The 15,219-nt window shown below is 44.3% G+C and overlaps 1 protein-coding gene across 7 annotated transcripts in view; it reads right to left on the bottom strand.

Annotated features, from left to right (window-relative positions):
* The window catches only part of MTOR (mechanistic target of rapamycin kinase), a 203,531-nt gene that overhangs the window by 145,731 nt on the left and 42,581 nt on the right, over positions 1-15,219 (bottom strand). For all 7 annotated transcript variants that reach the window (XR_004537146.1, XM_033922775.1, XM_033922776.1 and 4 more), the window contains exons 18-19: positions 7,311-7,561; positions 6,131-6,151 (exon numbers count right to left, since the gene is read on the bottom strand). Coding sequence is in view for 6 of the 7 variants with exons in the window: in XM_033922775.1 (XP_033778666.1) it covers positions 6,131-6,151; positions 7,311-7,561 (272 nt within the window). In the remaining variant the exon portion in view is untranslated. The remainder of the gene's footprint in view (positions 1-6,130; positions 6,152-7,310; positions 7,562-15,219) is intronic.

The raw sequence follows: 15,219 nt of genomic DNA on the forward strand, positions 1-15,219 counted from the left end.
CCATCCCTACTTATCTTCCCCCACCATCCAACATCCCACATCATCACATTCCCCAGCTGACAGAGAAAATCTCCCTATTACTACAGAACAATGTGATCAAGGAAGTTCCCAAACAACAATAGTTCCAGGGATTCTATTCCAGGTTCTTTTTCATCCCTAAGAAGACACAGGGTCTTCAACCTATCCTTGACCTTCATCACTTAAACAATTTTCTCACACCAGAAAAATTTTTCAGATGATTTCTCTTCCAGTAATTCTTCCACTTCCTAGACAAAATGATTGGTTACCCACTTTGGATCTCAAAGATGCGTATACTCACATCCCTATTTATCCTGCCCACTGGAAACTCCTCAGATTCAAATGTCTCAACAAACATTACCATACATGTATGTTCACAAAGTGTTTGGCAGTGGTAGCAGCCGACTTCAGGGAAAGACATCACATGATATTTCCTTACCTGCCACAGTGCACTCTCTCCAAATGCAAGGCTCTCTCATCAATTTTTGACAACTCAAACCTCCAGCCAGTGCGTTGCCTCACGTATATACAGGCATGCAGCTCGACACTGCCGCTGCAAGGGCTTATCTTCCAGAAGAGTGTCATCATGCAATCATTACTCTGGCAAAACGGATGAACCACTCTTCCGCTCTCCCAGCACATGAGGTGTTGCATCTCTTAGGTTGCATACCTGCATCCCCTCCTCTAGTGCCACATGCCAGACTACATATGCGACCTCTGTAATGGCATCTCAAGCTAAACTGGAATCAGTGTACTCAATCTCTAGCCACCTTAGTTCCTCTCTCAGCCAAAGTCAAGGCTTCCCTATCCTGGTGGCTCTACTCTCCGGCCCTCAAACAAAGGCCAGTATCCACCTCCTCTTCTCACCATTACTACAGATGCCTCAAACAAAGACTGGGGAGCACATCTAAATTACCTTCAAATTCACGCTCAATGGTCAGCAAGAGAACTCTATTTTCAAATTAATCTAATGAAACTTCAAGCAATTAATTTTGTGCTTCGAGCATTCAACCAGTGGGATCATAACACATGGCTTCTTATTCAAACACACAACCAGGTAGCGATGTTCTATATAAACAAGGTTGGGGGGAGTGGAAGCGAGGACAGGTTTTAGAGAGGCATGGTTGACTTTGCGAGGGTTTTTGTAGGATGGGTGGTGTTTGGGGCGAATGAGCGTGGGAATTCTGAGGCCAGGGCAGATATTGCGAGCATTTGTAGAGTCGAGGAGGTTGGGGGCAGAGGGTGTCAGGCAGGGGAAGAGTTTGAGAGAAGAGCAGAGTAGGAGAAGAAGGAGCCATGAAGGTGGCTTCATGATGAGAGATTAGATATCTATGGGTTAGATGGCCTGTTTGAGGCGAGTGAGAGTAGGTTAAGGATGGAGGAGCGACTAGGTAATAACGTACTAGGTATCAGTACAAACGATATTGGACAGATCTAGTAAAGCGTTTCTGAATTGGAGTTATTCTGAAAATGATCTTGTGGAATGGGGATGAAGATAATCTGGAAAAAATTTTGTTCTACGTTTATACCTTTCAAGTATTTGAATGTCTGAATCATATCTCCCCTGTCCCTCCTTTCCTCTAAGATATACATATTCAGGGCTTCCAGTTTCTCCTCATACGTCTTTTGTCACAAACCTCCTATCATTTTCGTTGCCCACCTCTGGACCGCTTCAAGCCTTTTTGTGTCCTTCACCAGATACGGTCTCCAAAACTGAACACAATACTCCAAGTGGGGCCTCACCAACGACCTGTACAGGGGCATCAACACCTTCGTTCTTCTACTGGTTATGCCTCTGTAGTATCTCGATTTTTGCGAGGTCTCAACAATCTCCAACCTCCACCTTAGCCGGGACCTCAATATTGTTTTGGACCAGTTGAGGAAAGATCTCTTTGAACCCTTGGGATCTGCTACACTACAATCCTTAACAGGGGAAATAGCTTTTTTCATGGCCCTTACTTCATGGCCCGATGCAAGCGCAAGTCAGCTATACCCCATATCTTCAATGTTTTCCCAATAAAGTACTTCTTCATACTTATCTAAAGTTTCTTCCAACAGTTGTGATGGATTTTCAGTCCATAACATTACCACCTATTTCCCCCTCCACATGATTCTTCAGCGGAACAGAGTCTACACACATTAGACTGTAAGAAGGCATTATTTTTCTACCTAGACAGAACTGCGGCTATCCGAACTGCTAATCAGCTTTTTGTTTCCTTCAATGCAGCTACTCAAGGAACTGCAGTATCTAACTGGCTATATCTTCGTGGATTGCTCATTGCATTTCTTTTTGCTATACTAGGGCTTGCTTATCTCCTCCAAGGCAGATTGGAGCACATCAAGTATGAGCTGCAACTTCCTCAATTGCAAACTTAAGATCAGTCCCAATTCTGGATATCTGCAAAGCAGCGACTTGGACCTCTGTTCATATTTTCACAAAGCACATTTGTTTGGGTTACAGTTCAGTGCAGGATACGCAGTTTGGACAGCCGTCCTCCAAAATTTATTTACATTATAAAAGTTTTTCCTCCACCCATTTCAATTTTAAGCTAGGGACTCACCAGCAAGTGTGCCTGCATTTCTCTTGCTTGTCTCCAGAGAAAGCAAAGTTCCTTACCCGTAACAGGTCCCTGTGGACAGCAGGGGAATGCAGCCACACTTGCCACTCCCGCCATCTCCTCTTACCAGATAGTTCTATAAGCTTGCGACATAACTGACAGCTGAAAGGCGGAGTCTCACACATGCTCAGTAGAAAAAAAAAAATCTACTGAATCTAGTGAAGAGCAACCGGCATGCAGGCTCAGTCAGAGACTTCACCAGCATGTGTGGCTGCATTCCCCTGCTATCTACGGAGAACACCTGTTACAGGTAAGCAACTTTGCTGTCTATGAAGAACTCTCCTTGACTAGCAGTACTACAAGCAGGGGAAGATGGCTATGTGCAATTCTCGTTACCCCAGCAGCATATAACGTAATCAGAAAAATAGTATATAATACTGCAGACACGGTCCCAAAGAGGACAGCGATTTCCCTGAAAAGGGCGTCGTTGGATATAAAGATCGTTAATCTATCAAAGCATCAAGTAACCCCTGAAGAATACAGTCTATTGGCGAAAGGTTTATCATTCGTACCCACTACTCCTGTGGATGTTTTTCAAAATAGGATCGATTTGGAGAAATTCTATCGGACTCTGAGGATTAAATCATTTTTTTCCACTGAAGTTGTTTCTGAACAGCCGGACACTAATTCTTTGGTGACCCCTAAATCCACTTGGGTTCCTCCTGGTCCGGTTGATCTGCTGATTACTGCATTCCATAAATTGGTTGAAGCAGACATTCTAAAGAACAAGAGTAGTTTTGAAGAAAGACCTTACTATAATATCAGTAAGGCTGAGAAAAATGCTATTAAATCTTTGACTGCTGATGAAAATCTGATTATAAGGAAAGCGGATAAAGGCGGGACAATTGTTCTTTTGAGCAAAGAGTCTTATCTGAATGAGGCTCATAGACAATTGTTCAGCTCCGACTATGATGTTCTCTCCGATGATCCTACTGAACACCTTCAACTGAAAATTAATTCTTTGACCAAGAAAGCGCTGGATGATGGATATCTGACTAAAAGAGAATTTAGATTTTTGAATGTACGCCACCCTAAGATTCCTATTTTTTATCTACTCCCAAAGATTCACAAGTCCTCCACCTCTCCCCCAGGTAGACCAATTGTGTCAAATCGTGGTGCTCTACTTGAAGCCACGTCCATCTATATTGATAAATTTCTCCAGAAGTTTGTATGCCAAACTCTTGCCTTCACTCAGGACACAACCCAGTTTCTAAAAAAACTGGATCTAATTAAACCTGCCCCTGACTCTATCCTAGTGACTATAGATGTCTGCTCTCGGTATACAATTATACCCCAAACTGAAGCACTACAAATAATTCATGATACTTTAGAAAAAAGACTGGATCTTTCAGTTCCAACTAAGTTTATTTGTTCTTTAGCTAATATAGTGTTATGTGAGAGCTTTTTTATGTTTGAGGGTCAGCTTTTTCATCAGAAATCTGGTATTGCTATGGGGATCACGATGGCCCCCGCTGTTGCGAACCTGTTTATGGATAGGTTTGAGTGTGACTGGGTGTATGACTGTGAACTTTTTAAATATGTGGCTTTCTGGACCAGATACATTGATGACATCTTTTTAATCTGGAATGGGAGTCAGGTTGATTTGGAACGATTCTTTATTTATCTTGATACCTGTCACCCTAAGGTACGCTTTACCCATGCTTATAGTACGAACCAGATTTCCTTTCTGGATGTGTCTGTTGAGATTAGGGATGGTGATTTTTACACTACAGTATTTATTAAACCTACTGACTGCAACTCAACCCTCCACTACTCCAGTGCCCACTCTAGCTCACTGAAAAAGAGTTTACCTTATTCCCAGTTTTTACGTATGCGTAGGATTTGTTCCTCGAAAACAGATTTCAAACGTCAGGATGATGTCCTTAAACAAAGATTTTTGGCTCGGGGCTACCCCTTTAAAGTTGTGTCTTCAGCTTATAAAAGAGCATTGTATTGTGATAGGGAGGCTCTGTTTGCTCTGAAGAGCTTGAATATCCAGAAATCAGGGGAGCAGGTCATGACTTGTGTTGTAACGTACTCGAGCCAGTGTCACCGTACGGTGTGCTCGCTAAAAAGACATTGGGCGATTTTGCAAACTTCTGGCACTTTTAAAGCTTACGATTTGAGGATAGCTTTTCGGAGAACTAGAAACTTGAAAGAAATTCTGTGCCCCTCTATGCTTTCTAGTGCTGAATCTAGGTGTGATACAGTATGGATGGGTCACAGAGCCTGTGGGACGTGTCAGATGTGTGGCCTTATGATGTGTACCAATAAGTTTTGTAATCCTAAAGACAAGAAAGAGTACATCCTAAGACATACGTCTGACTGTAAATCTTGCGGTGTAGTATATATTATAAAATGCCCCTGTGATTTAATCTATGTGGGGCAGACATCCAGAAAATTCACTACACGACTTACAGAGCACAAAAGTAACATCAAGAATAAGGTAGTTGGGGCTCCATTAGCGAGACATTGCATCGATAAAGACCATGATTTTGGATCTTTACGGGCTTTAATTTTGGAGATGGTTGTTCCGGGTAGGAGAGGGGGGGACTTTAGGAGATATTTGGCTCAAAGAGAACAGCGTTGGATTAATAGGCTGGATACATTGTGGCCAATGGACCTTAATAGATCGTTTGAATGGCAACATTTTTATTAGAGTATATTTTGATGAATGAACTGTGACGTGGGTGCGTGGTGTTACGTTATGACGTCACGAGTACGCTATAAAACTGCTGTTGCTGCCATCTTGATACGGTTTGAAAATCTGTGATCGAGTGAATTGATGTGAGTGTTAGTTTACTGTTATTTGTTTTGGTGGGTTGTGGAAGTGTGAATGTTCTAATTCTTTTTCTGATCTTCTAGTGAGCCTGTGATTTTGAATGTCCTGGTGGCCCTGACGCAGCGGATGTTAAAAATTCCCGCGAAACGTGGCCGCGTTGGCAAATAGACACTGGTGACTGAACGTGTTATAAAGACAAGTCAAGTTCTGAGATAAGTCTTTCTGGTCTCACATTTTTTCAAATCCTGGCTACTACATATGCATAATATCCCTCTAAAGTTGAAAGGGTTTTAGCTTTATTAAATTGCTTTAAAAAATTTTTTTCAAAAAATATTTAACTACTGGCCAATGATTGGAGCAGGAGCTGTATAAACTACGCGGATCTTCTCAGTTTGTGATTCACTGCTGTGCGTAGGCTCTGATTCTGAGGCCAGAGCCCTTCTAGTTTGTTGGGCCTCTAATACTGATATGTATTGTCCAGTATGAGCAGTATTATATACTATTTTTCTGATTATGTGCAATTCTCTGCATACCATTGAGGCACCCAGCTGTACTGAGCGACATTCAACCTACTGTGCCCAAGGAGAAGGGACAAGCAATCAGCTATATTTAGGTTACACATTGCAGCCCAGAATTGACAGTTTTCTTGCAGTATCAAAATCACATTACAGCAAACATGGAATGAAATAACAGATTTATTGTTGAAACTTACTTGGGGAGAAGGCTGGTGGGACTAGAGAAGCAACAAAGAAAGAAAGAAAAAAAAAGAAAAGTTAAATCACTCTAAGAACGATACACCTTTTTCTTTCTGCATGTTCACAGACATAAGATTAACTACAAAAATACTATTACTCCAAAATTTAATAAATATTAATAAACAGAAGAGGAGGAACTGAAGTCAAGAAACTCAAGAGCTCTGGTTTGGGAATATACAAATGAGTGCTTGGTGAGTTGATAATCTCCTTCCCACCTCACCTCTTTCTGTAATTTTAAAACTCTTTTGCTATGTAATTTTACTGCTTTTTTCTAGCACTGCAGAGGAGAAAGCTAAGCAGCCTCTGAGCCTTGACTTTCTGGACAGTGCTAAGTTGGAGTGGGAGAAATGAGTCTGCCAGCATGAACAGCAAAGTCATGCAAAATGAGCATATAGGTTCAGCCTTAATTGTAACACCAGATGGATGTTGATTACTTCCATGCAATGCAGAATATACTTTTCACCAGATCATACACTCTGTATTTTAATTTAATGAACTGATTAATGCAGTCAATTAATTTACTTCACAATAGGGGACAGGACCTCAGAAAACCGGACTGCAGATTTTAATAAAGCATACAACTGTCAGTTTTCATCGGTTCCATTCTCATTCATTGGTCCAAAAAACCCCTATAATTTATCTTTTACTTATTTTTTTCTTCAAATATTTGTTTTTGTTCATTCAAACATATTTAGCTTAAAAAAAATATTCAGCATTTCAATGTTGCAATTATATGAAATGTACTTAACGTTAGGTCTGGAATTATAAAGCTAAGTACATTTCATATACAGTAATTGCAACATTGAAATTCTGAATATTTTTTTGAAGCTAAATACGTTTAAATGAACAAGAAAAAATATTGAAGTAAAAAAAAAGAAAAAAAAGAAGTAAAAAAGAAAAAAAATAGAGGTTTTAGAACCAAATCATAATAGGGGAAAGGGCCTCATGAGGCCCTTTCCCCTATTGTGAAGTAAATTAATTGCCTGCATGAGTATAGATTTTGCCCCCTCAGAACAGTTGTACAATGGTTCTACTCTCAGTGACTGGCTGCACAGTGAAATGTGTAAGTTCAGCTCCCTGACTATATCCTGGACTGTGTCACTGTATTAAAAGTACCTAGAATAATAAGAACCTCACCTCTCGGACATTGGTATCGCAGAGGCGGATGACAGTAAGAAAGATAGGCATGACCTGCGGTAGAAACTGCACACACTTGAGGCCAAGGGATTTGAAGATAAAGGTGATGGCTTGTACAACCATGGTGTGGTGATGAGATAAAGACTGATCCCGAAGAATTCGCATCAGCGTCACCACAGAGACGGCTGGATAGAATTCATCCAAGGGCAGGTTTCCCATGTTCACCAGCATTTCACTAGTGCTGAAATCAGCTGCAGGTAATTAGAAAAGTATTATATATAGGAAAAACAAATGGATGTATTCAAAACCACATTGTCTCCAAAAATTACAATTAAACAATCTGAACATGCATGACACAAGCTCAGGGAAGAAGTAACATAGTAAATAACATAGAAACATAGAATATGACGGCAGAAAAAGGGCCTTCGGCCCAACAAGTCTGCTCACTCAAAGAACCCTCCCCCCTAGGCTCTTCTTTAAAATGAACCCACATATTGATCCCATTTGTTCTTAAAGTCAGTCAAGTTATTGGCCTCAACTACCTGAAGTGGAAGATAATTCCAACAGTCAACCACCCTTTCGGTGAAGAAGTACTTCCTAGTGTCACCATGAAATCTCCCGCCCCTGATTTTTAGTGGATGCCCTCTTGTCGCCGTAGGTCCTGTAAGGAAAAAGATGTCTTCTTCCACCTCAATACGGCCAGTAACGTATTTGAACGTCTCTATCATGTCACCCCTCTCTCTGCGTTCCTTGAGAGAGTATAGCTGCAACTTACCTAGACGTTCTTCATATGGGATATCCTTGAGTCCTGAAACCATCCTGGTGGCCAACCGTTGGACCGATTCTATTCTCAGCACATCTTTCTGATAATGTGGCCTCCAAAATTGTACACAGTATTCCAGATGTGATCTCACCATGGACATGTATAGCAGCATTACCACTTCGGGCTTTCGGCTGACAAAACTTCTCCGGATGCAACCCAGCATCTGTCTAGCCTTGGATGAGGCTTTCTCCACTTGATTGGCTGTCTTCATATTTCACTAATGATTACTCCCAGGTCCCATTCTGCAACAATTCTAGTTAAGGTCTCGCCATTCAGAGTATAGGTTCTGCATGGGCTTCTGCTTCCAAGGTGCATAACTTTACACTTCTTGGCATTAAAATTCAGCTGCCAAATAGTAGACCAGTGCTGCACTAAAAGTATGTGTCGGGCACGGTACCTCCGCCCACTATGTTGCATAATTTAGCACCATCAGCAAATAATGCAATTTTACCCCGAAGTCCCTGAGGCAGATCTCGTATGAAGATATTAAATAGGATTGGACCAGGACCGAGCCCTGCGGTACTCCACTGTGCACTTCCGACTTTTCAGAGGGAGAACCATTTACCACCACCCTTTGATGTCTGCCACTGAGCCAGTCTTTAACCCATGCAGTTAATATTTCTCCTAGCCCCAACAAACTCATCTTGTTCAAAAGTCTACGGCAGGGGTGCCCAACACGTCGATCGCGATCGACCGGTCGATCGGGAAGGCAACGCCAGTCGATCTCGTGTTGCCGTTCCAATCGGCCGGCCGATCAGCCTTCCTCTCCCCAAGGTTCCCCACCGGAATCTCCCCAAGGTTCCCCATGCACACTCATTCTTGCTGCGCCCTTCCTGCCCGACTGCCAGAACCCGTCGTCCGACTGGGGGATGATGTCACTTCCTTCGGGAGAAGGCGGGAGGGAGGTCTAGGGAAGTCACGACCCTTGAGAGCTGAGCGCCGGCTGCCCCTGGCGGAATTGACAAGCCAGACTGGAGAAAGGCGGTCGGGAGCAGGAGGTGCTCTGCCCAAAAATGCCGGAGCTGCTGCTGCTGCTCTGACGTCTTGAGCCTGAAAATGGGAAGTTGAGTGTCGTGCTAAAAAGAGACTGGAACGGCTCTCATGGAAGACTGGCTTTTTTTCTTTTCTTTTCCTCGGCCCTGGGGATCCAGAGATTTGGGCCTGCAGAAGCCTCATGCTGACCAGCATTCCTCTCCCCGACATCAATTCTTACATCGGAGAGGAATTTCTGGGCCAGCCAATCGCTGCCTGGCTGGCCCGGAACTTCCTCTCCGACATCAGAATTGAAGGGGAGCAGAATGCTGGTCAGTGCAAGGCTTCTGCATGCAGAGCTTGGTGGGCGGTGGCTTGGAGGCCTGTTCCCCGGTGGCGACAGCAAACCTAGTGGCTTGGAGGAGGGCAGGGAGAAAGAAACAAAGGGGGCAAGCAGGGAGACAAAAAGAAAGTGGGCATGGAGAGAGAGAGAGAAAGAAAGAACAGGAGGCAGGGAGAAAGAAAGAAAAAGTTGGGGGAGAGAATGAGGTATGGAAGAGAGAAAGCATATAGGAGGCTGAAAGAAGGAGTGGGCTGAAATCAGAAGATGTCAGAAGAAGTGCAGCCAGAGTGAAGTGAGAAGAAGTCAGAAGAAGAAAGTGCAACCAGAGACTCATGAAATCACCAAACAAAAGTAGGAAAAATGATTTTATTTTCAATTTAGTGATCAAAATGTGTCTGTTTTGAGAATTTATATCTGCTGTCTATATTTTGCACTATGGCTCCCTTTTACTAAACTACAATAGCGGTTTTTAGCGCAGGGAGCCTATGAGCGTCGAGAGCAGCGTGGGGCATTCAGCGCAACTCCCTGCGCTAAAAACTGCTATGTGGTTTAGTAAAAAGGGAGGGGCTGTATTTGTCTATTTTTGTATGGTTGTTATTGAGATGACATTGCATAGAGTCATCTGCCTTGACCTCTTTGAAAAAAACCCAGAATATGAATGATAATTAACATTTTCTCTGCCTTTCAGTGTGCTTTGTGGGTTTTTAAAATTTTTTTTATTGTTGGTAGATCATTTTGACTTGGTCATTTTAAAAGTAGCTCGCAAGCCCAAAAAGTGTGGGCACCCCTGGTCTACGGTGTGGGACGCTATTAAAAGCCTTACTGAAGTCCAGTTACACTACATCTAGGGACTCTCCCTTATCTAGTTTTTTTGTTACCCGGTCAAAGAAGCTGATCAGGTTGGATTGGCAGGATCTCCCCCTTGTAAATCCATGCTGGTGGGGATCCCTCAATCTCTCATCGTCCAGAACCGTATCTAATTGGCGTTTAATCAATGTTTTCATAAGTTTACACAATATTGACGTGAGACTTATCGGTCTATAATTTGCAGTCTCTAACCTGCATCCCTTTTTGTGGAACGGAATGACGTTAGCTGTTTTCCAGTCTAATGGAACTTTTCCCTTGCTCAGAGAAAGATTGAAGAGTGTGGCTACGGCTCTGCCAGGACATCTCTCAATTCCCTAAGCACTCTGGGGTGCAATTTATCCGGTCCCATGGCTTTATTCACTTTGAGCCTTGACAATTCTTGGTAGATGCTGCTGGTGGAAAATTCAAAATTCCTGAAATGGTCTTCTGAGCTCTCCCTTGTTTGCAGCTGTGGACCGGATCCCGGTGCCTCACAGGTAAAGACTGAGCAGAAGTATTTGTTCAGTAGTTCGGCTTTATCGGAGTCCGATTCTGCAAAGTTGCTGTCGGGTTTCCTCAGGCGCACTATCCCGTCTGTACTCCTCTATCTTATGGTCCATCCATGCTGCCCATTAGTTATTCTCATTAAAAATACATGATTAAATTAACTTGTCTCTTCTTTGATATTTTTGGCCCATAGACTAAACTCCACCTGTATTGCCCTAGGTTTCAACTGCTGAAGTTGCTATCTAAGCTCACTCCGACCTATCTAACCATCCTGTTGTTTGCAGGATATCTACTGTAAAGTCTGGCCAGTAACATCCCCATTTTTCAAGTTCCCATTGATGTCCTCCCCAGCCCATCCTACACCGAATCCCCATATATGGGACACAAACTGTAAAAGTCTGTCCAATACCGGCCTTAGTACTTTAATTCATACAATTTTTTTGTTTTCTAATTAGAGATCCTCTGTGCTTATCCCACGCTTTTTTGAATTCCATCATTGTGTTTCTCGCCAGCACCTCCTTCAGGGGGACATTTAGGCATCCACCACCCTCTCCGAGAAAAATAATTTCCTAACTTTACTCCTAAGTCTTCCTCCCTGCAACCTCAAGTTATGCCCTCTAGTTTTACCTTCTCTGGAAAAGATTTGGTTTTATATTAATACCTTTCAAATACTAAAGTCTGCACATTTGAAATCCAGGACTTTTGAGTCACAGCTGAAAACTTGACACGTCAGAATAAAAGGAAATGTGAAAACAATTTTTAAAGCAAAGTCAGTAATAGCCGGATCAGCTCAAGACCACTTGGTACAAAACAACAAACAATAGAGTGAGGAAGGGAAGGCATTGAGAGGTTGATATTTAAAATCAATTATGGAGTAACAGATTGCACTAAGGTAATTTTATAAAAGGTTTTCTCACATGAATAGCCTGTTTAAAATGTAGAAAAAAAGCCATTATAAAAAAAAAACAAAAACCTGCCATAAATATACAGGACCTGACAAAATGTTGCATATTTATACACAGGTAAATGTTTGTGGTAGAATGGGTTGGGCAGAGTTGCGATTTATGTAAATATTTTATAAAATAGGAGTAAAACAATGCATGCATTTACACTTTCTTGAAGCAGATGTAAAGTTTTGCAAAGGATTTGTGCGCTACTAAGGATCACTGTAGGAATCCATTTTATAGAAGCTCATAGGTGACTATATTGCCTTGTAAAATACAGAAGCTACATAAATCCCCACCTTAATATACCGTAACAGTTGTTATCCAGGGACAGCAGGCAGCTATTCTCACTAGTGGGTGATGTCATCCGACAGAGCCCCGATACGGACGTCTCACAAGCACGTTTTGCTTGAAGAAACTCAGAAGTTTCGAGATGCCCGCACCGCGCATGCGCCAATGCCTTCCCGCCCAATGGTCCGGGCGTGTCTCCTCAGTTCAGGTAGCTAGCAGAGAAGCCAACCCAGGGGAGGTGGGTGGGACGCGAGAATAGCTGCCTGCTGTCCCTGGATAACAACTGTTACGGTAAGTAACATTGCTTTATCCCAGGACAAGCAGGCAGGTATTCTCACTAGTGGGTGACCTCCAAGCTAACCTCAATGGGATGGTGGGAGAGTTGGCAACTTAGGAGAATAAATTTTGTATCACTGTTTGGCCAAACTGTCCATCCCTTCTGGAGAAAGTATCCAGACAATAATGAGAGGTGAATGTATGAACCAAGGACCAAGTGGCAGCCTTACAAATCTCCTCAATCGGTGTCGATCTGAGGAAGGCTACAGAGGCTGCTATTGCTCTGACCTTATGGGCTGTGACCTTACAGGGAAGGGGTAATCCAGCCTGGGCATAGCAGAAAGAGATAAAAGCCGCCATCCAGTTGGAGATGGTGCGCTTCGAGACAGGGCGTCCCAACTTGTTTGGATCAAAGGAGACGAATAGTTGAGGAGCAGTTCTGTGTGGTTTGGTGCGATCCAGGTAGAAAGCCAAAGCACGTTTACAGTCCAGAGTATGAAGAGCTGATTCTCCAGGATGAGAATGAGGCTTCGGAAAAAACACTGGAAGTACAATCGATTGGTTGAGATGAAATTCAGAGACCACCTTAGGCAGGAATTTCGGATGAATGCGGAGGACCACTTTGTCATGATGGAATACTGTGAAAGGTGGATCCACCACCAAGGCCTGAAGCTCACTGACCCTGCGAGCAGACGTGAGGGCCACCAGAAAACCACTTTCCAGGTGAGATACTTAAGTGGAGTCCGGTTGAGAGGCTCAAAAGGAGGCTTCATAAGCTGAGAAAGGACAACATTGAGATCCCAAACCACTGGAGGGGGTTTGAGAGGAGGATTGACATGGAAAAGTCCTTTCATAAATCTGGAAACCACAGGATGAGCAGAGAGAGGTTTTCCTTGTAGAGGCTGATGGAAAGCCGCAATAGCACTCAGGTGGACTCGTATAGATGTAGACTTGAGACCAGACTGAGACAGGTGTAGAAGATAGTCCAATACAGAGGATAGAGAGGCTCGTTGAGGCTCCTTGGAATTGGAAACACACCAAGAAGAAAATCTAGTCCACTTCTGGGAGTAGCATTGACGAGTAGCAGGCTTCCTGGAAGCCTCCAAGACATCCCTTACCGCTGTGAAAACTGGTGAGGGGTTACGTTGAGAGGAACCAAGCTGTTAGGTGGAGAGACTGCAGGTTGGGATGAAGCAGTGAACCTTGATGTTGAGTAAGTAGTGAAGGAAACACTGGAAGAAGCACCGGCTCCCTGCTGCTGAGTTGAAGTAGAAGGGAGAACCAAGGTTACCTGGGCCACCGAGGAGCGATCAGAATCATGGTGGCATGGTCGGATCTCAACTTGACCAGAGTCTTTTGAATGAGAGGAAATGGAGGAAACGCATACAGGAAGCGATTCCCCCAATCCAGTAGAAAGGCATCTGCCTCGAGGCGGAGAGGAGTGTAGATCCTGGAGCAAAACTGAGGCAGTTTGAAGTTGTGGGGAGCCGCAAAGAGGTCTATCTGAGGCGTCCCCCATTGTGCAAAGATCTGATGAAGGGGGTTGGAATGGAGAGTCCATTCGTGAGGCTGGAGGAGACGACTCAAGTTGTCCGCTAGGACATTGTCCTTCCCCTGAATATAGACAGCTTTGAGGAAGGTGTTGTGGCAAACCGCACAATCCCAGACTCTGAGAGCTTCCTGGCAGAGGGAGGCCGATCCCGTGCCCCCTTGCTTGTTTACATAATACATGGCGACCTGATTGTCTGTGCGAATGAGGACCACCATGTCGTGCAGCAGATGTTGAAAAGCTTGAAGAGCATAGAAGATGGCTCTGAGCTCCAGAAGATTGATTTGATGGAGTCGGTCCGCACTGGTCCAGAATCCCTGAGTGCGAAGTCCATCCAGATGAGCCCCCCAGGCATAGTTCGAGGAATCTGTCGTGAGAACCTTCTGGTGGGGAGGAGAGTGAAATAGCAAACCTCTGGATAGATTCGAAGAGGTCATCCACCAAAGTAGAGACTGCCGAAGAGCAGGAGTGACCATGATGTGTCGAGTCAACGGGTCTGACACCTGAGTCCATTGAGAAGCCAGGGTCCACTGAGGAATTCTGAGATGGAGTCTGGCAAAAGGCGTCACATGAACTGTAGAGGCCATGTGTCCCAGGAGGACTATCATGTGTTTCGCCGAGATGGACTGGCGAGAAGACACAGATTGGCAGAGATGAAGAAGAGCATCCATGCGCTGAGGAGGAAGGAATGCTCGGAGTCGAATGGTATCCAGGACTGCCCCGATGAAGGGGAGAGACTGGGTGGGCTGGAGATGAGATTTGGGGAAGTTGATCTCGAAGCCCAAACTCTGCAGGAAGCAAATTGTCGCCAGGGTCGCCGAAATGACCTCTGGAGCAGAGGGGGCCTTGATGAGCCAGTCGTCGAGGTAGGGAAACACCTGAAGACCCTTGTTCCGGAGTGCAGCGGCCACTACCACCAGACACTTTGTGAAGACTCTGGGAGACGAGGACAGGCCGAATGGAAGCACTCGATACTGCAGATGCAGATGTCCCACCCGAAACCTGAGGAACTTGCGGGAGGCCGGATGAATAGGAATGCGAGTGTAGGCCTCCTTGAGATCCAGAGAGCATAACCAGTCATTCTGCTCGAGGAGGGGGTAGAGAGAAGCAAGGGTCAGCATGCGAAACTTCTCTTTGACCAAGAACTTGTTGAGGACCCGAAGGTCCAGAATGGGTCGCAGATCGCACGTCTTCTTCGGGACAAGGAAGTACCGGGAGTAAAAACCCCGGTCGTGCTGGTCCACCGGGACTGGCTCGACGGCCCGAAGCCGGAGCAAAGCCTGAGCTTCCTGAAGGAGGAGGGCGGTCTGCGTCAAGTTCGAAGGATACTTTCTTGGAGGGTGGTCCGGGGGGACCCA

Source organism: Geotrypetes seraphini, chromosome 15, assembly GCF_902459505.1.
Source record: "Geotrypetes seraphini chromosome 15, aGeoSer1.1, whole genome shotgun sequence".
Taxonomy (NCBI): Eukaryota; Metazoa; Chordata; class Amphibia; order Gymnophiona; family Dermophiidae; genus Geotrypetes; species Geotrypetes seraphini.